At 48.6% G+C, this 23,353-nt stretch overlaps 2 protein-coding genes across 19 annotated transcripts in view; one reads left to right on the top strand and one right to left on the bottom strand.

The window, feature by feature from the left end:
• Positions 1-23,353, bottom strand: part of PLEKHA6 (pleckstrin homology domain containing A6) — a 1,584,742-nt gene that overhangs the window by 1,341,216 nt on the left and 220,173 nt on the right. For 13 of the 17 annotated variants that reach the window (XR_013274469.1, XR_013274470.1, XM_077481247.1 and 10 more), the window contains exon 1: positions 15,842-15,909. The exons of the other annotated variants lie outside the window; for them this stretch is intronic. The gene's annotated coding sequence lies outside the window, so the exon portion shown is untranslated. Of the gene's footprint in view, positions 1-15,841; positions 15,910-23,353 lie in introns of those variants that run through there. 17 annotated transcript variants of the gene reach the window in all.
• LOC143982489 (uncharacterized) overlaps positions 13,868-23,353 on the top strand; it is a 45,695-nt gene continuing 36,209 nt past the window's right edge. Inside the window, exon 1 of one of the 2 annotated variants that reach the window (XM_077481253.1) lies at positions 13,868-14,073. In XM_077481253.1, coding sequence (XP_077337379.1) covers positions 13,963-14,073 — 111 coding nt within the window. In that variant the 5' untranslated portion in view covers positions 13,868-13,962. Of the gene's footprint in view, positions 14,074-15,151; positions 15,271-23,353 lie in introns of those variants that run through there. The other variant, XR_013274471.1, reaches the window with a different exon arrangement.

Here is a 23,353-nt window from a genome sequence, read left to right on the forward strand (position 1 = left end):
TACACCCCTGTAAAACAGACACTTGATGTCGGAAAGCCCAGGTGGTCCCAATTGCCCTGGTGGAATGGGCCGTGACAGGAAAGGGGGGCACCTGCCCCTTCAAGGCGTAAGCCTGGACCACGATCTGTCTGATCCATTGGGAAATGGTGGTCAACGAGACCGCCAAACCTTTTTTCAGACCGGTCACCGAAAAAACAGAGTCTGACTTCCGGAAGGGAGCCGTAGCAGACAGATAGACCCTCAGAGCCCGGACCATGTCCAGGGAATGTAGGGCAACTTCTTTAGGATGTCTCGGCTTAGGACAAAGGAATGGTAATACAATGTCCTCATTAAGATGAAAAACCGAAACCACCTTTGGAAGAAAAGAGGGTCATGGACGTAGCACCGCCTTATCCTTGTGGATAACCAGATAGGGCTTTCTTTCTCAGAAAGAGTCAACGAGGGAATTTCCCTGATGTTCTCAAATGGCAGTTTCTGAAGCGCCGATAGCACCAGGTTCAGATCCCATGGAGGTAGGGGCAGTCGAACCGGAGGGACTACATGCCGAACCCCTTGCACAAAAGGTGCTTACCAATGAGTGAGACACCAACGGGCATTCGAAAAAGACAGTCAAGGCTGATATCTGTCCCTTGATGGTGCTTAAGGCAAGTTTCTGATCCACACCTCGCTGTAAAAACAGTAGGATCCTGTAAACCGAATAAGTGCGCATATGCCACCCCATCTCCTCACACATGGAGATGTAGGCCTTCCATGTACGATGGTAAATCTTCCGAGAAGATTTCCGTGCCCTCAGCATAGTGGAAATTACCGAGTCCAACAGACCTCGGTCCTTTAGCACCTGGCTTTAAACAGCCATGCTGTTAAAACCAGTGATGGTAAAGCAGGATGGAGAATCGGACCTTGTGATAGGAGGTCTTCTCACATTAGCAACCGCCAAGGAGCATCCGCCACCAGGCGTACTAGGTCGTCGTACCAGAAACGGCGAGGCCAATCTGGGTCAATCAGTATGACTGGAATCCCCTCGGCCTCCACTCCGCATAGCAGACACGGTAACAGTTTGAGTGGAGGAAAGGCATAAATCAGCCGGTATTGCTCCCATGGAGCCACTAACGCGTCTGACACATCCGCCCAGGGGTCTCTTGTCCTGGACACAAACCTCTGCACCTTTCGATTGAGCTGAGGGAGGCCAAGAGATCCACATCTGGTGTGCCCCACTTCAGGCAAAGAAGCCTGAATACCTCTGGATGCAATGACCATTCTCCTGGGTCCATCATCTGGCGACTTAGGTAGTCCACCTGCCAGTTTTCTATGCCCAAGATGTATATGGCCGACAGGGCCAGCACATGTCGCTCTGCCCACAGGAGGATGTGAGCGACCTCTTGTGCTGCAGCTGTGCTCCTTGTTCCTCCTTTATGGTTGACATATGCCACCGCCGTGGCGTTGTCTGACTGGATCCTGATCGGACGCCCCTGTAGTCTTGTTGACCATGTGGAGAGGCATAGCCTGATCGCTTGAAGTTCTAGCACATTGATCGGCAACTGGGATTCTTCCCGCGACCAGAGGCCTTGGGTCGTCTGTAATCCCAGCACTCCACCACAGCCGGTCAGGCTGGCGTCTGTTGTGATCACCATACAATGGATAGGAAGGAACGATCTCCCGGACCGAGGGGCCAGAGACCACAGCCACCAGAGGAGGGAATCCCTAACTAACTGGCTCACCCAAATCTGACGATCCAGGGATAACAGAGATTTGTCCCATTTTGACAGGATCTCCTTCTGCAAGACTCGAGTGCGAAATTGGGTGTACGGTACCTCCTCAAAGGAGGCTACCATGAGGCCCAGAACTGGCATGCAGAAGCGCAGCAACGGCCACCTGCGGTTCATCAACAACTTCACCGCAGCTCGGAGAGTCTGCAGCTTGTCTGAAGGGAGAAAAACTCTCACTTCCACGGAGTCCAGCAATAAGCCCAGGTACTACAGGCGTTGAGTCGGCACGAGCACCGACTTTTTTAGGTTCAGCACCCAACCAAACTCCTGTAGAGTCTGCATGGTGATCACCACATCCTCCCTTAATTCTGAGGCGGAAGCTGCTCTCAGAAGGAGGTTGTCTAGGTAACCCACAATTGCGATCCCACGTTGCCTTAACAGCGCCAGAATTGGAGCTAACACTTTGGTAAAGACTCAGGGTGCTGACACCAGGCCAAAAGGGAGAGCTACAAATGGGTGGTGCTCTTCCCCAACTGCAAATTGCAGAAACCTCTGATGCCTGAAGAATATGGGTATATGCAAGTACGCGTCCTGGATATCCAGAGATGCCAGGAAGTCCCCCTGCTGGAGCAAACGGATTCCATTCTGAACCTTTGTACTTTCACAAAGCAGTTGAAGGCTTTCAGGTCCAGGATTGGAAGTACCCCTTCCTTTTTGGGGACTAAAAACAGATTGGAGTAGAATCCCTGAAACAGTTCCAGCTTCAGAACAGGCACTATCACCCTGCGTATGAGCAGATCCTTTACTGCCCCTAACAGGGCTTCCCGGCAGGCCGGGAGTAAAGGTATGCTGGAGGGAAAAAAATTGTTTGGTGGACAAGAAAGAAACTATTTTGTAGCCCAATGAAACCGGTTCGCAGACCCATTAGTCGGATAGCAGTGAGGTCCACCGAGCTGCAAACTCCGGAAGGCGACCCCCCCACCCGAGTGTCGGGTGGGGGCAAACTTTCATGCGGTAGCATTTTTGCTCAAAGGCTTGTTTGGCTTGCGAAACCAGGGACGCTTTTGTCCTTCAGCAGATACCCTGTCGGACTGGGAGCGCTTACCTGTTACCTGTCGTTTCTGAGGGGAAAAGGAGGGCCCTTGCCTACGGCGTGGCTCCTTACCCTTCCTGGACTGTGAGTAACATGCTCTTCCCACCTGTAACATTCTTAATAATGTCGTCCAGCAAAGCTCCAAATAGCCTCTCACCAAGGAAGGGAAAATCCGCCAGAGCTTTTTTAGATGCTTGGTCCACAGACTAGCATTTCAGCCAAATCAGGCACCATAGCACCACTGCTGATACCGATGTTCTAGATAGCAGGGGGACTTTATCCAGGGCCAAATCACAGACATACTTGAGGCCATGCACCAACTGGTCTGCCAGTTCTATGCGGACTGGGGGACCAAGGCCGTGGCCAGTATAGGTCATAATGCTGACCCCACTACCGTAAACATGGACCGAGCCACTGACTCGGCTCTCCTGTCGTTAGGGTCCTTGAATGCAGGAGTCCCTTCTACCAGAATTGTGGTCACTTTATTCAACCTGGATACCGGGGGGTCAATTACCAGAGGAGCCGTCCATTTTTTAAGGAGGATCTCCTCAAAGGAGTAATCCCCCGCCATTCTTCTTGGGACTGAAAAGGCCCGTTGCAGGCTTCCCCATTCCTTGTGGATGAACTTATCAAAATAAGTCAAATACGGAAACACCTTAGGTGTACAGGTCAGTTTACGGGAGCCAAAAGGGACCGACACCTCAGCAGAAGATCCTGCTGCACCCTGTATTTTCAGGGTATCCAGCGGTGTATCCATCGGTGATAAGTGCTCCAACTAGCGCTTTTTCATGCGCTGACCTGGACACGGAATCATCCTCACTGTGAACGGTCCTGGTCTGCATCCTCTGACAGGTCAGAACAAGGGCTGCCAGTCACTGCGGGGCCAGAGTCTGAATCAGAGCTTTCCCCAGAGGACGGGGGGCACTGGACTTTTTTACTCTCCTTGTGCCTGCACAATGCCTCCACCCTGGCAAAGTTCCAGGACCGCCGACAAAGCGTCCATAGGCACTGCGTTATTTGCAGGTGAGCCGGTTGCAATTACAGGGATATCTGGGGAAGAAGCGCCAGCTTCTAACGCCATACTGACCCACCTCGTCTGCCACACTTGGGGACTTAGGACAAGGTACACAATCCCACCCTCCTAGCTGCTCACAGACTGAGAGCCGCAGGACTCACCACCCCGACCGAGTGCTGCGCCGTGCTGCCGCTGACCGCTGTGTTCTGTCACAGGTGCCCAGAGAGAAAAACTGCGCTGTTCTGGAGGTGAAATGACCCAGCACTGGAGGTAAAACCGCTCTGAGGCTACAAGAATATGGCTGCGGGCCGTTCTTGTATACAAAAAAAACACCAGGAAAATGGCCACCGGACCTCTAGAAAATGGCTGACAGCCATGCTCTGCTAAGAAACTAAAGGGAAAATGGCGGCGGTCACCGGACATGGCGACAGCACATGCTGAGGAAAAGTTTACACAGGCACCGCAGACACAGAGAAAAAAGGGCATAAAAAATAACACAAAAATCTCCAGGACCAATGGTCCCTTCAGGGAGTCTAGGTCCTTCTCCTTCACAAGGCAGAAAAAAACTGAGCTGCAGGAGGCAGGCTGAGGGGTTATAGCCAGAGGGACCACCCCCAGGGCGGAGCTATGCAGGTCTGCTGTTTTTACATGCATTACATGTTCTGCCTAGTCCTCTCCTGAAGGTGGCTTGATAACCCTACGGTCAAGATTTAAAAGGAGCTGTGTCTGTCAATGAAAGAAAGAGAAAATGCATGGACAGTTTTTAGGCTTTATTTTACCACTAAAACCTTTTTCTTTAGTGGACTAGTGCACCACTGCATGGGCTGAGTGTTTTTGTATACTTTATCTGAAACTTTAACCACTTCAACCCTGGCATATTTTACCCCCTTCCTGACCAGAGCATCTTTTTTGCGATTCGGCACTGTGTCAATTTAACTGACAATTGCGCGGTCATGCGACGTTGCACCCAAACAAAATTGATGTCCTCTTTTTCCCACAAACAGAGCTTTCTTTTGGTGGTATTTGATCACCTCTGCGTTTTTTATTTTTTGCGCTATAAACAAAAAAAGCGACAATTTTGAAAAAACGCAATTTTTTTACTTTTTGCTATAATAAATTTCCCACAAAAATATATAAAAAACTTTTTTTTTCCTCAGTTTAGGCCAATATGTATTCTTCTACATATTTTTGATAAAAAAAAATGGCAATAAGCGTATATTGTTTTGCGCAAAAGTCATAGCGTCTACAAAATAGAGGTAGATATAATTGAAAAAACTTGCTATTTGTCACAGGGAGTACGCAACTTTACCCCACATCCATAAATTACACAATTTAAAAACAAGTTTCCTCTGGGTGGGACTTTGAATAGGGCAGGTAACTAATGAAGTATGAGATACAGTGAAATTGACGATAATCGCTCAGGATCTGTTGAGCTAAAAGTACAACAGAAGTAACCATCGCGTTTCAAGATTTGCAAAGGTTGCTTTCTCTTCATCAGGGGTGTATGCGATTTATCATTTATCGCAGAACGTAAAAAAACGTCTGCAAATAAATAAATGCATTACATAGAGATAAGTGTGCAGTAAAAATACAGCTACAGAGTACATAGGCATATCATCACATCTTATCTAATATTTGTTTAAGAAATGACCTTACAAATTTATAGCTATTTAGATTATCTTGTATCCAGATTATTTGAAACAATATACTGCGGCTGCTGACCCAAGCGGCCCTCAGCTCAGTAAGATGAATCAACACGTCATCCAGATAGCGACAGGTCTCAAAAGCCAAAAGGAGGAAATGGTCCCTCACAAAGGACACCCCAAAAGTCTGACTATCCTTTAGTTCTAGGGATGCACCGAATGGGTTTTTTGGTGCCGAAACCGATACCGAAAATGAAAAATACACTAGGCCGGAAACCGATACCGAAACAGCACCGATACCGAAAATGACTGTTTTTAAAAAATATTTTTATACAGGAGGTGGTCAGAGACTGGGGACATGGTACAGGAGGTGGTCAGAGACTGGGGACATGGTACAGGAGGTGGTCAGAGACTGGGGACATGGGTCAGGAGGTGGTCAGAGACTGGGGACATGGTTCAGGAGGTGGCCAGAGACTGGCGACATGGTTCAGGAGGTGGCCAGAGACTGGCGACATGGTTCAGGAGGTGGCCAGAGACTGGCGACATGGTTCAGGAGGTGGCCAGAGACTGGCGACATGGTTCAGGAGGTGGTCAGAGACTGGCGACATGGTTCAGGAGGTGGTCAGAGACTGGCGACATGGTTCAGGAGGTGGCCAGAGACTGGCGACATGGTTCAGGAGGTGGCCAGAGACTGGCGACATGGTTCAGGAGGTGGCCAGAGACTGGCGACATGGTTCAGGAGGTGGCCAGAGACTGGCGACATGGTTCAGGAGGTGGCCAGAGACTGGCGACATGGTTCAGGAGGTGGCCAGAGACTGGCGACATGGTTCAGGAGGTGGTCAGAGACTGGCGACATGGTTCAGGAGGTGGTCAGAGACTGGCGACATGATAAAAGAGATAAGTGTGGTGTCCCCTCGTGCAGCCAGTAGTGTTTGTGTCCCCTCGTGCAGCCAGTAGTGTTTGTGTCCCCTCGTGCAGCCAGTAGTGTTTGTGTCCCCTCGTGCAGCCAGTAGTGTTTGTGTCCCCTCGTGCAGCCAGTAGTGTTTGTGTCCCCTCGTACAGCCAGTAGTGTTTGTGTCCCCTCATGCAGCCAGTAGTGTTTGTGTCCCCTCATGCAGCCAGTAGTGTTTGTGTCCCCTCGTGCAGCCAGTAGTGTTTGTGTCCCCTCGTGCAGCCAGTAGTGTTTGTGTCCCCTCGTGCAGCCAGTAGTGTTTGTGTCCCCTCGTGCAGCCAGTAGTGTTTGTGTCCCCTCGTGCAGCCAGTAGTGTTTGTGTCCCCTCGTGCAGCCAGTGTTTGTGTCCCCTCGTGCAGCCAGTGTTTGTGTCCCCTCGTGCAGCCAGTGTTTGTGTCCCCTCGTGCAGCCAGTGTTTGTGTCCCCTCGTGCAGCGTGTGTTGTCCCTTGTGTAGTCAGTGATGCAGAAAGAGAGAGGAGAGCCGCCTCTGCCGTCTGGATCAATAGAGCGCCGGGAACATCACAGCTTTCATTTCAATAGCTGTGTGTTTCCCCCGCCGCGCGCCGTCGCATAAGCCCCTCCCCCTTGTCCGGGGAACTGTGATAGACAGATCACCCGTCCATTCTGGACGGGTGATCTGTCTATCACAGTTCCCCGAACGAGGGGGAGGGGCTGTATGCGACGGTGCGTGACGGGGGAACACACAGCTATTGAAATTAAAGCTTAGGCCCAGCCCCATTTTCAGCTCAATTATAGGGCATTTTTTCCTTTCGGCCATTTTCGGCCGATATGTTTCGGCGGCCGAAATTTCGGTGCATCCCTATTTAGTTCCTTTAGGCGCCTCTTTACCGTCATTTTAGCTGCGGTATGCGGCCGCTAGCGGGGCGGTTTTAACCCCCGCTAGTGGCCGAAAAAGGGTTAAAACTGCCCGCAAAGCGCCGCTGTAGTGGCGATTTGCCGGTGGTATAGCCGCGCTGCCCATTGATTTCAATGGGTAGGAGCAGTGAATACACCGCTCCTTCACCGCTCCAAAGATGCGGCTAGCAGGACTTTTTTCACCGTCCTGCCAGTGCACCGGCTTTCAAACTGGAGTGAAAGGGGGCAATTTTTTTCAGGCGCTACACAGGAGCTAATTTTAGCGCTATAGCACCTGAAAACCGCCTCGGTGTGAAAGGGGCCTTAGGCTCCCTGGTGTATCTTGTTGTTTGTGCAATATTGGAGGCCCTTGGTTCTAGTTCATCTTTCTCTCCACCCTTACTCTGGCTCCCCCTCAGCAAGGTAGATACAAAGTGTTTTAAAAAAATTGTATTTTCCTTTATGTATACATACTTATATTTTTTGATTGGTATCTTAATGTCCTATACATATATGGTCAAACAAACTGGTATGTAGATGGGATCTACAGGTGATCCACTCAGTTTGTTAAAGCGGGAGTCCACCGGGACTCCGCGTTTTTTTTTTTTTTTTTTAAAAGCCAGCAGCTACAAATACTGCAGCTGCTGACTTTTAAATAGTGACACTTACCTGTCCAGCGCGCCCGCGATGTCGGCACCCGAAGCCGATCGCTCGCTCGGCTGCCGGGTCCCGCCGCCATCTTGGGTATGGGAATCAGGAAATGGAGCCTTTCGGCTTCATTTCCCGGTTCCCTACTGCGCATGCGCGAGCCGCGTGGCGCAATCCGGACGGTCCCTGCTGCCTCTGGGAGCTGTGTGTTTCCCAGCAGGCAGCGGGGCGCTTGCTGAAGGGGGCGGGCGCTTGCGGAACGGGGCGTAACGTATGCCCCGTTCCGCAGAGAGCTAGCCCGGAAGTGGGTGCAGTTACCTGGATTATCCAGGTAACTGCACCCCCCTCCCCCCTGAAAGGTGCCGATTGTGGCGCCGGAGGGGGGGGGGGGGGATTCCGATGAGCGGAGGTCCATTTTAGGGTGGACCTCCGCTTTAACATTTTTGAGACTTATATCCCCCTTAGTTTGTATATCTGCTGGATAATTATCTTTCTTTTTCCCCTTTTTCTTTATGCACCGCAGAGAGGGTCTCTCCCCTGGGGGCGACTTTTGGGGTGTCCTTTGTGAGGGAACATTTCCACCTTTAGGCTTTTGAGACCTGCCGCTATCTGGGTGACGTGCTCATTCATCCCACTGTGCCGAGGGCCGTTTGGGCCAACAGCATATTGTTTCAAATAATCTGGATATAAGATAAACTAAACAGCTATACAGTTTGTACGGTCAGTTCTTAAAAAAATATTAGATAAGATGTGACGATATGTCTATGTACTTTGTAGCTGTATTTTTACTGCACACTTATCTCTATGTAATGCATTTTTGTTTATTATTTATTTTCAGACGTTATTTACGTTCTGCGATGAATCGCATACACTCCTGATGAAGAGAAAGCAATCTTTGCAAATCTTGAAACGCGTTGAGTATTTATGTTGTACTCACTTCTGGCTCAACAGATCCTGTGTGATTATTGTATGTACAATTTCACTGCATCGCCTGCTTATCAATATCCAGAGTGTCATTACAAGATCTTTTTCATATTATGTATGTGCTCACCATTTTAAATATTCTTATTAACCACTTCAGCCTCGGACCAATTGTCAGCCTAAGGACCAGAGGTCTTTTTACAATTTCGCACAGGACACTGCTTTAACTGATAATTGCGCGGTCATGCAATGTTGTACCCAAACGAAATTTGTGTCCTTTTCATCCCACAAATAGAGCTTTCTTTTGATGGTATTTGATTGCCTCTGCGATTTTTATTTTTTACGATATAAAAAGGAAAAAGACTGAAAAAAAAAAAAAAAAAAATAGATATTTTCTACTTTTTGTTATAAGAAAAATCGAATGAACTAAATTTTAGTCATACATTTAGGCCAAAATGTATTCAGCCACATGTCTTTAGTAAAAAAAATGTCAATAAGCGTATATTTATTGGTTTGCGCAAAAGTTATAGCGTCTACAAACTAGAGTACATTTGGAATTTATACAGCTTTTAATTTATGACTGCCTATCTCATTTCTTGAGGTGCTAAAATGGCAGGGCAGAACAAACCCCCCCAAATGACCCCATTTTGGAAAGTAGACACCCCAAGGAAATTGCTGAAGGGCATGTTGAAGCCATTGAATTTTTTTTTTTTTGTCCCAAGTGATTGAATAATGACACAAAAAAAATAAAAATAAAAATAAAAAGTTTACAAAAAGTTGTCACTAAATGATATATTGCTCACACATGCCATAGTTCTATGTGGAATTGCACCCCGAAATATATTCTGCTGCTTCTCCTGAGTACGGGGATACCACATATGTGGTACTTTTTGGGAGCCTAGCCGCGTACGGCACCCCGAAAACCAATCACCGCCTTCAGGATTTCTAAGGGTGCCAATTTTTGATTTCACTCCTCACTACCTATCACAGTTTCGAAGACCATAAAATGCCAAAATAGCACAAAATCCCCCCCAAATGACCCCATTTTGGAAAGTAGACACCCCAAGCTAGTTACTGAGAGGCATGTTGAGTCCATGAAATATTTTATATTTTGCCACAAGTTGCAGGAATATTACAATTTATTTTATTTTTTTGCACAAAGTTGTCACTAAATGATATATTGCTCACACATGCTATGAGCATAAGTGAAATTACACCCCAAAATAAATTTTGCTGCTTCTCCCGAGTACGGTGATACCACATTTGGGGGACTTTTTGGGAGCCTAGCCACGTACGGGACCCCTAAAACCAAGCACTGGCTTCAGGATTTAAATATAAAACGCTACCAAAAAAAACTGTTAGCGATCACAGGGATCAGGCCTGACTCTGCAAACGCTGCAGTTATGTGTTCAGCGTTTTGTAAGTGACAGTGATCGATCGATACTGCACTTGGGTGGGCTGGGCTGGGCTTGGCGGAGGGGCTAAACGCAGGTGCTAGCAGGTATCTGGGCTGATCCCCCTAACAATGCATTTTTTTGGAACCCTAAACTGCTGGGGACGCTAGTATAGATCTGATCAGATCAGATATTGATCTGTTCAGATTCGATACCACTACGGGAGGTTTATGCTTTGCGCGTGGGTGTTAGCGGTACTGGCACTAACCTAGCGCTGCCTGGGGCGACACAGACCCTGACCCTAAAACCTAATTGATATCACCCGCCGGGGGTTAAACCTTTATTGGGTAATAAATGGTGGATGCCCTGATGCTATAAAAAGCAAACTAACTAACCAGAGTCACCCGTAACACTTATACGGTGATCACTGTTGAAAGGGTTAACTAGGGGTAATCAGGGGGTTAAAACCATTATTGGGTAGTATATGGGGGTACCTAGCGCTATAAAACCTGGACGTGAACCTAAAAAAATAACTAGCTACCTAGCGGCACCAGTGACACTAATGCAGCGATCAGAAAAATGATCGCTTAGTGACACTGGCAAAAGGGGGTGAAAGGGTTAACTAGGGGCAATCAGGGGGTTAAAACCATTATTGGGTAGTATATGGGGGTACCTAGCGCTATAAAAACCTGGCAGTGAACCTAAAAAAATAACTAGCTACCTAGCGGCACCAGTGACACTAATGCAGCGATCAGAAAAACGATCGCTTAGTGACACTGGCAAAAGGGGGTGAAAGGCTTAACTCTAGGGGCAATCAGGGGGTTAAACCTTTATTGGGGGGGTAGGGGGCTACCCTGGACCTAACACTTACTGCCCTGACAGTTTTTACTGTCACAACTGACACTAAATGCAGTGATCAGTAAGTAAATAAATGATCACTGCAATCAGTGACACTGTGACTGGGAGGGGGGGGGGGGAATCGGGGGAGATTTGTGTGCCTATGTGTACCTACATGTCAGTGTAGTGTTGGTGCACACTTACTTTCTCTGTTCTCCTCACAGTCCGGTCAAAAAGACTGCCCCAAGGAGAATGACATCACTTCCTCCCTGCCTGTGTTTACAATACACAGTGGGGGAAGCTTCTCATTCGCCAGGAGCGATTGAGAGGGGATGGCCAGAAACCAATGGCCATCCCCTCATCCCGGATCGCTCCTGAAGCGAAATGGACCGCTGCATCCAGCGGGAGGGGGTCCGATCGGACCCCCCACCCGCTGGAAGGCAAGCACGTACATGTACGTGCTTGGGCCTGTCGGTGCCATTCTGCCGACGTACATTGCCATGCGGCGGTCCTTAACCGCTTCCCACCCGGCCAATGTACATATATGGCCGGGTGGGAGCTCTCTACTTCTGATAGGACGTTCGGGAACGTCCTTCAGAAGGTGGGGATCACATGCGCATCTCGGATCGGCAGGAGGGCTCTGTGATTGGCCCTCCTGATCACATGACGGCCGTGTCCAATCACAGCCGTTATGTGATGTAAACAAACAGCCGGTTGCTAGGCAATCGGCTCTGCTCTCCTCACATGGAAGTTGTCGCTGAGGAGAGGAGAGCAGATCGCTGCAGCCGGCTGGTGATCAGTGAGTATGAGCTGTTTTTACAGCTTTTTACTAACTGATCACCAGTCTAGTATAAACCTACAGTGTAAACAACACACGTCACCACACATGTTCCCAAATAATAAAAAGACATGTCCCCAAATAAAAAAACACATGTCCCCAAATAAAAAAACACATGTCCCCCACATATGTCCCACTGAAATCACATGTTCCAATGATTATCTGCACACATATGTACATGATCATTTGCGTACATATGTCCGTGATCACACAAACCAATTATTATACACTTAACGGATTTTTTTTTACCAAAAACATGTAGACAAAATTTGATTTTATTGGATTTCTTTTAAAATAGAAAAAATAAAATATTGTTTTTTTTTTCCAATTTCTGCTTTTTTTGCGCTTATATCGCAAAAAATAAAAAAATGGAATTGTGAATAAATACCACCAAAATAAAGCTCTATTTGTGCGAACAAAATGATAAAAATTTCATTTGGGTACAGTGTAGCATGACCGCGCAATTGTCACTAAAAGTGCTAGAGCGATGAAAGCTGAAAATTGGGCTGGGAAGGAAGGGGGCGAAAGTGCCCTGTATTGTAGTGGTTAAAAGATATATACTTTTTATACTCTTCTCATACTTCATTAGTTACCTGCCCTATTCAAAGTCCCACCCAGAGGAAACTTGTTTTTCAATTGTACAAAATAGAGGATAGTTTTGTGGCAATTTTATTAGTAATGGCGGCGATCTGTGATTTTTATCGTGACTGCGACAATATGGCGGACCCATCGAACACTTTTGACACTATTTTGGAACCATTGTCATCTATACAGCGATTAGTGCTACAAAAATGCACCGATTACTGTGTAAATGACACTGGCAGGGAAGGGGTTAACCACTAGGGGGTGATGAAGGGGTTAAGTGTGTCCTAGGGAGTGATTCTAACTGTGGAGGGAGGGGGGCTTCAACTCACATGACAGCAATCATTGCTACTGATGACGGGAAGCAGTGATCTGTCATGTCTTAAGGCTGAACGGGGAAATGCCTTGTTTACATAGGCATTTCCCTGTTCTGTGGCTCCGTGACATGATTGCCGGGAGACCGGCGGACAAGTTCGCCTATCCTGCGGGCCACGATCATGTCAATCCCATGCCTGCTAGCCCCACCAATTAAAGGGGACGTACAGGTACACCCATTTGCCCACTGCTGCCATTGTGCCGACGTATATCGGCGTGCAGTGGTCGGCAAGTGGTTAATAAAAAAAATAAAAAAACATGAACAATATGTTATATGGGTTCCAATGGCATAGCTTACACCAATGTTTCTCAACTCTAGTCCTCAAGTACCCCCCAACAGGTCATGTTTTCAGACTTTCCATTATTTTGCACAGATGATTTGATCAGTTTCACTGCCTTAGTAACAACCACAGCCGTTTTATTTGAGGGAAAGCCTAAAAACATGACCTATTGGGGGGATATTTGAGGACTGCAGTTGAAAAACAATAGGACATGCTGCATTTTTGTGCACTGAACTGTACTGGAATGCAGTAAAACATGTAAAAAAACGCACTAGAACGCATCAAAAATGCACCAAAATGCATTACAGCAAAAAAAAAAAAAAAGGGAAGAGGGCAAAACACACTGGAACGCACAAAAAAACGTGCATGCATAAACATATCCACAGTAGGTTTTTGTGGTGTGAACTGTAAGCAAAAATTGATCTGGAGTGCGTTTTTGGAGGTATGAACAGGGCCGGCGCTACCACTAGGCGAACTAGGCAGTTGCCTAGGGCGCACTGCTGCCTAGGGCGCTGCCACGGCCTCTGGCTCTCTATCTCACTGTGTGACAGCAGCGATGCTGCCGCTAATGCTTTCAGGGCACAAGGTATGGTGTAGTCCTGTGGAGAAGGAAACGCTATGATGGAGCTTGTCAGAAAATCATTCTCTATCCCCCTGAAAGGGGAGTGGTGTTGCTGTCATTCCTTTCATTTGAGTAGCTGGTGACCTGGGCACAGAGCAGGAAGTGCAACAGCTGCTGGATCAGTGGATGGTTCCATGTGCACTCCTCCCCTGCCCCCTGTGCTCTGCAGATCTCCTACTATGTGTGCAGAGCCCGGATAATGGTCGCCTCCCTGATCTCCTCTCCAGGATGGACATCTGTGGCTGTGGACTGTGGTGGAGGACCTGGAACAGCAGGAGCCTGGCGATCATCATTCTTCTGGAGTCTACAGGTAGTACATCAGTCATGACGGTCCTGCCCGACACTGACAGTATCTGTGACGTCACTCCCTGACCAAGGGAGCCCTACAAATGACTACTAGCAGCCGCCCCACACACAGCCCTAAAAATACATATGATGCTGCCACCTACTGTCCCCCTGTCATTATCTTTATCCTCCTCATCATCTCCCTGTTTCCCTACTAACCTATCTCCTGTCACATACTTCTTATCATCCCCCTGTACCCCACTGTCAGCTTTCTACCACCCACCCCTGTCATCTTAATCCCCCTGTACCCCACTGCCAGCTTCTTATCACCCCACCCCCTATCATCTTCATCCCCCTGTACCCCACTGCTAGCTTTCTACCACCCCATCCCCTGTCATATTCATCCCCTGTACCCCACTACCAGCTTCCTACCACCCCACCCTCTGTCATCTTCAACCCCCTGTACCCTACTGCCAGTTTCCTATCACCCCACACCCTGTCATCTTCATCACCATCTACCCCATTGCCAGCTTCCTACCACCCTATCCCCTTACTGGGGAACTTCACATATAATGGACACAGGGACAATTTTTTTCTTCCAGTGAAAACACGGACACAAGGACATTTGTCCTCCCAGTATAACCACCAATGCAGGGGCAATTTTATTTTAGTGGCAGCAAGGATGCAGGTGCATTTCTACCCTACTCATCCATAGAGTACAGTGGCCTGTGTTTAAAAAAAAAAAGTACTTTCTTTTGGGGGGGGGGGGGGGGGGGGGCGTGCATGTAGCTGGTCTTGCCTAGGGTACAAAATAGTCTAGCACCGGCACTGGGTGTGAACCGGCCCTCAAAGCTTAATAGAACAAGCTGAAGTTAAAAGTGGATTGGTTACTATGCGCATTTGTACCAGTTTCAGTAAATCTTCCTCCTAGTGTCTTGCTCTTTAATTGTACCTACAGGCTTACCTGTAGGTACTGTAAATATCTCCTAAACTTGCACCATTTAAGAGATATTCAATATATACCCTGCCGCCAACATCATGGGCACATGCGCATTGAAGGAACGGCCTGCTCGTGCCATTTCTTTATTGCCCGTGCTGTGACTGGCGGCTCCCACACATATGCCAATCACAGCGCTGGAGCCCACAAACCCGGAAGTAACTCTGGGAAAGATTTTGGCCCTGCCAGTGGTGAGCTGGCGCCGATTCAGGGAATCGTTCTAAGGTAAGGATTTCATAATGAGCTAGTATGCAATGCATACTAGTTTATTATGCCTCTGTCTTGCGGGTTTTGTTTTTTGAAGTTTACAACCTCTTTAAATCGGTTTAAAAATGTCAATGTTAGCTATCCCATAGAAAATCACTATGCTTTCCATAGCTACACATCCCATAGGAACAAAATGGGTGAGGGTCATAATTCCTGGGAGAAATTCGCACATGTCATCAGCCGTTGGCGTACTGATAGAGCTGGTGAGTACAGACGAAACAGAACTCACATACAGACAGAGGCGCGACACCACATGTGCACGAACAGGAGTAACAACAATACAGATCTCTTCAAATATGACCGAGTAATAAGGCAGAAACAGTGGGAAGCCTGGTTCCACCCATCACTCGGTATGCCAGAATCTACATAACATGGTTGAAGTCCAAAGGACTTGCGCACAATTTACCACAGCACAAACATTTCCTCCTCATAGGAATGCAGCCTCTGCTTGAACTACATTCATTTTTCACAAGTGTTAAATTCTCATAAAAATGGGGTATGGCTGCTATCCTTTCTCTGTGAATCTCACCTGTTCCCTTGTAAGCCGGAGCTGAAGTGACAGTGACAAGTTCCACACAATTCTATGAACCGCCCGAGCAACAAATCCACTGCACACCACCCAACACCTCCTCCTCCTCCTCCACAGCCTAAGCGATCCCACCTACAGCAAGTCTGTGTTTACACTGGCAGATCAGAGGTGTGTGCTTGTCCTATCTCACATCTCTCCCAAGGGCTATGGCCGTCACATTACAAAAAAAACACTTAAGTTATTTACACCTCCCTAACAACGCCCCTCCTGCCCGGGCATGCCGGGTGAAATGGTTAGAATATTTGGTTAAATATCTAGCAACAGCTACAATAGAATTTCTTAGAGAGAGGGAAAGAACAAGCAGTGTAAATAGGAGAGGTTACAAGGTGTTTTTTTAGATTTTCCTGAGCCCTACCACGTGAGGTGCTGTGAATCTCATATGTATGAGTACCAAAGGCGTATTCTGCCTATTGCATTAGGGTGTGCACCCCAAAGCTCAAACACACATACGTGTGCTAGATATGTGGGAGGGCTGACCAGAGGTCAACCTGAATTTGTAGGAGTCAGGCTGTATTTAAAGCGGAGCTCCACCCTAAAGTGGAACTTCAGCTCATTGGAACCCTCCCCCCCTCCGGTATCACAATCGGCACCTTTCAGGGGGGAGGGGGGTGCAGATACTTGTATAATAAAGGTATTTGCACCCACTTTCGGCATAGATAGCCGCAGATTCTGCAGGTATTTATGCCACTTCCTGCGGGGCCCCCGCTGTCGGCTGGGAAACACACGGATCCCAGAGACAGCGGGGACCATCCTTATTGCGCAGCGCGACTCGCGTGTTCGCATGGAACAAGTGCCGAGCCCGCCAGGAAGTCGGTACGCTAATCACAGGCAGTGAGACATTGCCTGATCTCTGCAGCCGCACATCGGGGCAATGTCTCACTGCCTGTGATTAGCGCAGCGCTGCACCGACTTCCTGGCGGGCTCTGCACATTTTCCATGCAAACACACCTGAGCTCATCCCTACTCAGGAGCAGCCCACATCCAACCATGGGATACCTGGGGGTGGGTAAGCTAGGATACCTCCCAGTACTCGGCACCCAGGCACCCCACACACCTAGCATGGTTCAGGGGGTCACATGTGAACGCACTGCATCCACAGGCTCTATGTGGTATCTAAGCATCTTACAAGGCTGCATCTCACACATACCTGTTTATTTTTCAGGTTTCTGGTTGGAGTATGTATGTGATCAGACAATCAGTGTTCAGTTTAGTGAGCTCAATCAGTGTCATGTATTCAGTCATACACGGTTCAGGTTTCACAGATCCACATTTCTTGTGTGTGCGCATTAGCGCACACACTTCCCCGCGGTGACGGTCGCATGGGTGTTAGGGGAGGCAGGACACTGGTGTGGTTTGGTATGGGTCATAGGAGGTTGTTATGGGGTTGGGTTGATAGCGCTTTATTGGGGAAAAATGTCTAGGTCCACATAACGTGGGTGTCATTGCAGCATGGGTTCATACTTATCAAGTCCACGGTGCATGGCTTGTTGACGCAGTTATTGGTCGGTTCAGTTTAGCACGTGGGATTTTTGGGCAGCGTGGTATCTAGCTTGTTCTTACTGTCGGCAAGGCTTGCATCCCGCTACGTCACTGTGGAGTAGCCAGTAAGGGCACCTGCCAGTTGTACCTAGGCATCTCACAGGTTGGTTGGCAGGGTTCACACAGTGCACGTCTTATCCGGGCTTTCTCCACTCCGAGATCACTCACTGTCTCCACTACTTCACTAGTCATGCGATGGTTCATTACGATGATTTTGTGTTTAAACCTGATTTCGACAATCCATGCATCGTTCGGGTGGTAGCTTTGTTCAGCTCTGGTAGGTGGTGTTTCACCTAATGCCAGTTGCTAAGTTCATACATATCACGTGATCATTTCTTCATGTTTTAAGCCTTACGGAATTCTTTCACTGCGGGGCCATCCAGCATGTTTACGGATTGAGATGTTTAACTGGCTTGTGTGGTGGCAAGTCTCCTCATCAGTTTCTCATATGGTTTGTGTTACATTTTCATGCATCATAACATTTCACCACTCGTATAGTTGCCTGACACATCTTCAGGTTTTCCTTGGGGCTGAGCTACAGTTTAATTTGCCTGCCATGCATCAGGTCGCTCTGCCTCTGTATTTCAGGGGGTATTTGAGCGACTGACGCTTGATGTCGGAAAGCCCAAGATGTCCCAATTTCCCGTGACAGGAAAGGGGGGCACCTGCCCCTTCAAGACGTAAGCCTGGATCACAATCTGATCCACCTGGTAATGGTGGCTAACAAGACCACCATCCCGGACCAACTACTGAAACGAACAGAGTCTGACCTCCGGAAGGGAGCCGTGTAAAACAGATATACCCTTAGAGCCCAGACCACGTCCAGGGAATGTTGGGCCACCTCCTTAGGATGTGTTGGCTTAGGACACAGAGAAGGTAACACAATGTCTTCATTGATGTGGAAAGCCAAAACCACCTTCAGTAGAAAAGAAGGTTGCGGACGCAGCACCACCTTATCCTTGTGGATAACAAGATAGGGCGGCTTGCAAGACAAGGCCGCCAGTTCCAAAACTCTCCTGGCCGATGTAATCACCACTAGGAAGACCACTTTCTGAGAAAGAGTCAACAAGGGAATTCCCCTGATGTTCCCAAAAGGCAGTTTCTAAAGCCCCGATTGCACCAGGTTCAGATCCCATGGGGGCAAGGGTGAGACTACATGTCAGACCCCTTGTACAAAGGTGCTCACTAGAGAGTGAGACGCCGGGGGTCATTGGAAAAAGACAGCCAAGGCTGATATCTGCCCCTTAATGGTGCTTAAAGCCAGTTTCTGATCTACTCCTCTCTGTAAGAACAGCAGGATCCTGGAAACGGAATAGGTGCGCGGACGCCACCCCATTTCCTCACACATGGAGATATAAGCCTTCCATGTATGATGGTATATCTTCTGAGAAGAAGATTTCCGTGCCCTCAACATAGTTGAAATCACAGAGTCAGACAGGCTTCGGTTCCTTAGCACCTGGCTCTCAACAGCCATGCCGTTAAAACCAGTGACGGTAAAGCAGGATGGAAAATCGGACCTTGAGACAGAAGGTCTTCTCGCATCGGTAGCCACCAGTAGACGTCCATAACCAGGCATACTAGGTTGGCCTACCAGGGACGCCGAGGCCAATCTGGGGCAATCGGTATCACTGGAATCCCCTCAGCCTCCACTCTATGGAGCAGAAGTGGTAATAGTTTTAGCAGAGGAGTTTTAGCAGTCAGGACTGAGCCAATGGAGCCACCAACACGTCTGGCGCTTCTACCCAAGGATCTCTTGTCCTGCATACGAACCTCGGCACCTTCCGATTGAGTGAAGAGGCCAGGAGATCCGCGTCTGGTGTGCCCCACCCCCGGATGTAACGACCTTTCTCCTGGGTCCAGCATCTGGCGACTTAGATAGTCCGCCTGCAAGTTTTCTACTCCCGCGATGTAAATGGCTGACAGGGCTGGTACATGTTGCTCTGCCCACCGAAGGATGTGCACGACCTCCTGTGCTGCATCCGAGCTTATTTTTCCTCCTTGATGGTTAACATATGCCACCACCGTGGTGTTTTCTGACTGGATCCTGATCGGACGCCCTCTTAGTCTCATCGACCATGTGGAGAGACATAGCCTGATCGCTTGGAGCTCGAACACATTGATCGTCAACTTGGATTCCTCCCCCGTCCAGAGGCCCTGGGTCGACTGTACTCCCAGTACTCCAACCCAGCCGGTCAGGCTAGCGTCCGTTGTGATCACTGTCCAATGCAGAGGTAGGAACGACTTCAGCCACCAGAGCAGGGAGTCCCTGACTGACTGGCTCACCCGAATCTGCCGATCCAGGGATAATGGAGATATGTCCCATTTTGTCAATTTCTTCTGCAAGACTCTGGTATGAAATTGGGCGTACGGTACCGCCTGAAAGAGGCCACCATGAGGCCCAGGAGGCAGAAGCGCAGCGACGTCCACCTGCGGTTCATCAACAGCTTCACTGCGGCTCTGAGAGTCTGCAGTTTGTCTTAAGGGAGAAACACTCTTGCTTCCACGGGGTCCAGCAGTAAGCCTAGGTACTCCAGGCACTGAGTTGGCACAAGCACCGACTTCTTTAGGTTCAACAGCCACCCAAATTCCTGCAGGGTTTGCATGGTGATCACCACATCCTCCTTTAATTCTGAGGCAGAAGCTGCTTTTAGGAGGAGATCGTCTAGGTAACCCACGATTGTGATGCAGCGATGTCGCAATGCCAAAATTGGAGCCAATACCTTGGTAAAGACTTGGTGTGCTGAAGCCAAGCCAAAGGGGAGAGCCACAAACTGGTAGTGGATAACTCTGATGCCTGAGGCATATGGGTATGTGCAAGTACGCATCTTGGATGTCCAAAGACGCCAGGGAGTCCCCCTGATGGAGTGCTGCGACTACTGAGCGAACTGATTCCATTCTGAACCTCTGTACTTTTACAAAGCAATTGAGGGCTTTCAGCTCCAAGATTGGACATACCCCTTCCTTTTTGAGGACTTCAAACAGATTGGAGTAGAACCCCTGAAACCTTTTCGTTTCCGGAACAGGCACTATCACGAGCCGGGAGTAAGAGTATACTGGATGGGAAGAATCTGTTTGGCCAAGAGAGGAACTCTATCTTGTAGGCGATTAAATCAGTTTGCAGACCCATTGGTCGGACAGCTGTGAGAGGCCCAACGGGCTGCAAACTCCCGAATGCGAGTGGTGGGCAGGGGCAAACATTCATGTGGAATCATTTTTAAGCTTGCGAGTCCAGGGGCGCTTCTGTCCCTCAGTAGTTGCTCTGTTGGACTGGGAGCGTTTAGCCGAAGTCCCGGGCAGACAAAAAAGTCTCTTTTGAGCGGAAAATGAGGGCCCTTGCCTGCGGCGTAGCTCCTTACTCTTCCTGGCCTGTGGGAGCAAGGTGCTCTTTCCACCTGTGACATTCTTAATAATGCCATCCAACGAGGCTCCAAATAGCCGCTCACCAAGGAAGGGTAGATCTATCAAGGCTTTTTTAGATGCCTGGTCTGCAGACCAGCATTTTAGCCAAATCTGGTGCTGCAGCACCACTGCTGACACTGAAGCCCTGGAGAGCAAAGGAAGCGTAGACAGGGCTGCGTCACAAACGAACTTAAGGCCGTGCATTAACTGGTCTTATGGTTCCACCCAGACAGGAGCAGCCTGCTGCTTCTCCAATTCGCGATGCAAAAGTTTTGCCCATTCAGTAAGTGTCTGCTGACCCCACAACCGTAAACAAGGAACAGGCCACTGCCTCAGCCTTCCTGTCGGTAGGGTCCTTAAATGCAGGAGTCCCCTCTACCGGGATCATAGATAATTTATTTAACCTGATTACTGGGTGGTCTAAGACCAGAGGAGCCGACCATTTTTTAAGAATGCTCTTCTCAAAGGGGTAACGCACTGCAGGCTTTCCCGTTCCTTGTATATGAACTTATCGAAATAAGTCAGATACGGAACACCTTAGGTGTACGGGCTGGCTTACAGGACCCAAAGGGGGCCGCTACTTTAGCAGAGGATCCTGCTGTATCCTGAATTTTCAGGGTATCACGCACAGCTGTGATAAGTGCTCCAACTAGCAATTTGTCTTGCACGGAGCTCTCCCTGGAGGATGGGGGGGGGGGGGAGGGGCAGGGGCTGTTTTTTACCACCTTTGCGTCCGCACACCGACTCCACCCTGGCAACGAACATTTCAAGGACTGCCGACAAAGCATCCAAAGGCACTGCGCTGTTTGCAGGCAAGCCGGTAGCAATTGCAGGGAGTTCTGGGGAAGAAACACCAGTTTCTAAAGCCATGCTGACCCACCCTGTCTGCCTCCCTTGGGGACTTAGGACAGATGCACAATCCCACCCTCCTAGCTGCTGCAGACTGAGAGGCCCCCACAGCAGGACTCACCACCCCGACTGAGTGCTGCGCTGTTCTGTAACAGGTGCCTGTGTCCAGTGTCAGCTCCCAGGTGTCCAGAGCTGTTCTGAGCAACAGGGACAAGCGCTGAGGATAAAAACCGCACTGAGCTACAACAAAATGGCTGCTGGCTGTCCTGTATAATGGACAATCACAGGGAAAATGACCGCCAAATTAAGGGAAAATAGCACTTGACCATGCTTTCCACAGAGACACACAGAAAATGGCTGACAAGCAACTGTACACAGTGAATGAACAGAGATAATCGTGGCAGAACAGCAATATCGTGACAGCACATGCAGAGCCTCCAGACACCAGCGGAGCGACCATAGACACCCAGGGACACATAAAAACCAGCGCAGCCCCTAATCAAGGATCAGAGTCCCCCAGAGGACCCCTGGCCCCTGCAGCATCCCCCACGGGGGGAGGAAAATAGGGACAGGGAGAGGGACTTAATCAACCTCCCAGGGAATGCCCAGCTGCTCAATCCCGTCAAGGCAGGAAGAGCTGTACTTACCATCCGGACGAGCTGGGGACATCTCATCACAGACCCACTCCCAAGCAGTAAGGGGTGGCTGCTGGCCACGGCACACTGTGACAAAGACATCGGTAGTCCGGTCCTATGTGTGCCCCGGAGGGTTGTGCTCACCGGCCACCTCTGGAGCCTGAGGGGCATGTTGTGGCCGACCAGTGCGTAGCTAGGGTCTGCACATGCTCGATGGCCAGGCTGGGGAGACTACAAGAATCTAGATTATACAGCCTGTCACCCAGCCAGCTGTTGAAAGCAGATCACAGGATCTTAAAATCTTGTGCAAAAGGCAAAAATCCAGAGATTCCCAGGACCGATGGTCCCGCAGGGAGCCTAGGTCCTTCTTCACTAGGCAGAAAAGGAAGCAGGCTGAGGGGTTATTACCAGAGGGACTGCCCCCTGAGCGGAACTGTAAAGTTATGTTGTTTTTCACATGTATTACATGTTCTGCCTAGCCCTCTCTTTAAGGTGACGTAATAACCCTACGGTCAAAATTACTGGAGCTATGTTCATCAATGAACGGAAGAGAAATGCCCCTCTCCATAAGCCCACAGATGTTAAACTGGCATTAAACCCAAAAGCAAACATTTATTATATTGCAGCCACTTACAGACAGGAAGATTTTCTGATATTTTTCTTAAGACTTTTGCGATTATGGCACTGTGTCGCTTTGTGACAATTGCGCAGTTGAGAGCTTTCTTTTGGTGGTATTTGATCACCTCTGTGGTTTTTATTTTTTGCGCCAAAAAACGAAACCAAAAAAGATCGACAATTTTGAAAAAAAAAATTTTTTTTTTTTACTTTTTGCTATAATATCCCAAAATTAAAAAAAAAGAAATAAATTATAGTCTTCATCAGATTAGGCCAATATGTATTCCTCTACATATTTTTGGTATAAAAAATCGCAATAAGTGTATATTGGATGGTTTGCACAAAAGTTATAGTGTCTACAAAATAGGGGATAGATTTATAGCTTATTTTTTGTGGGACTGCGACATTCCTGTGA

The sequence above is a fragment of the Lithobates pipiens genome, unplaced genomic scaffold (assembly GCF_037356315.1).
Source record: "Lithobates pipiens isolate NorthernLeopardFrog02 unplaced genomic scaffold, aLitPip1_a1.2 Scaffold_16, whole genome shotgun sequence".
Taxonomy (NCBI): Eukaryota; Metazoa; Chordata; class Amphibia; order Anura; family Ranidae; genus Lithobates; species Lithobates pipiens.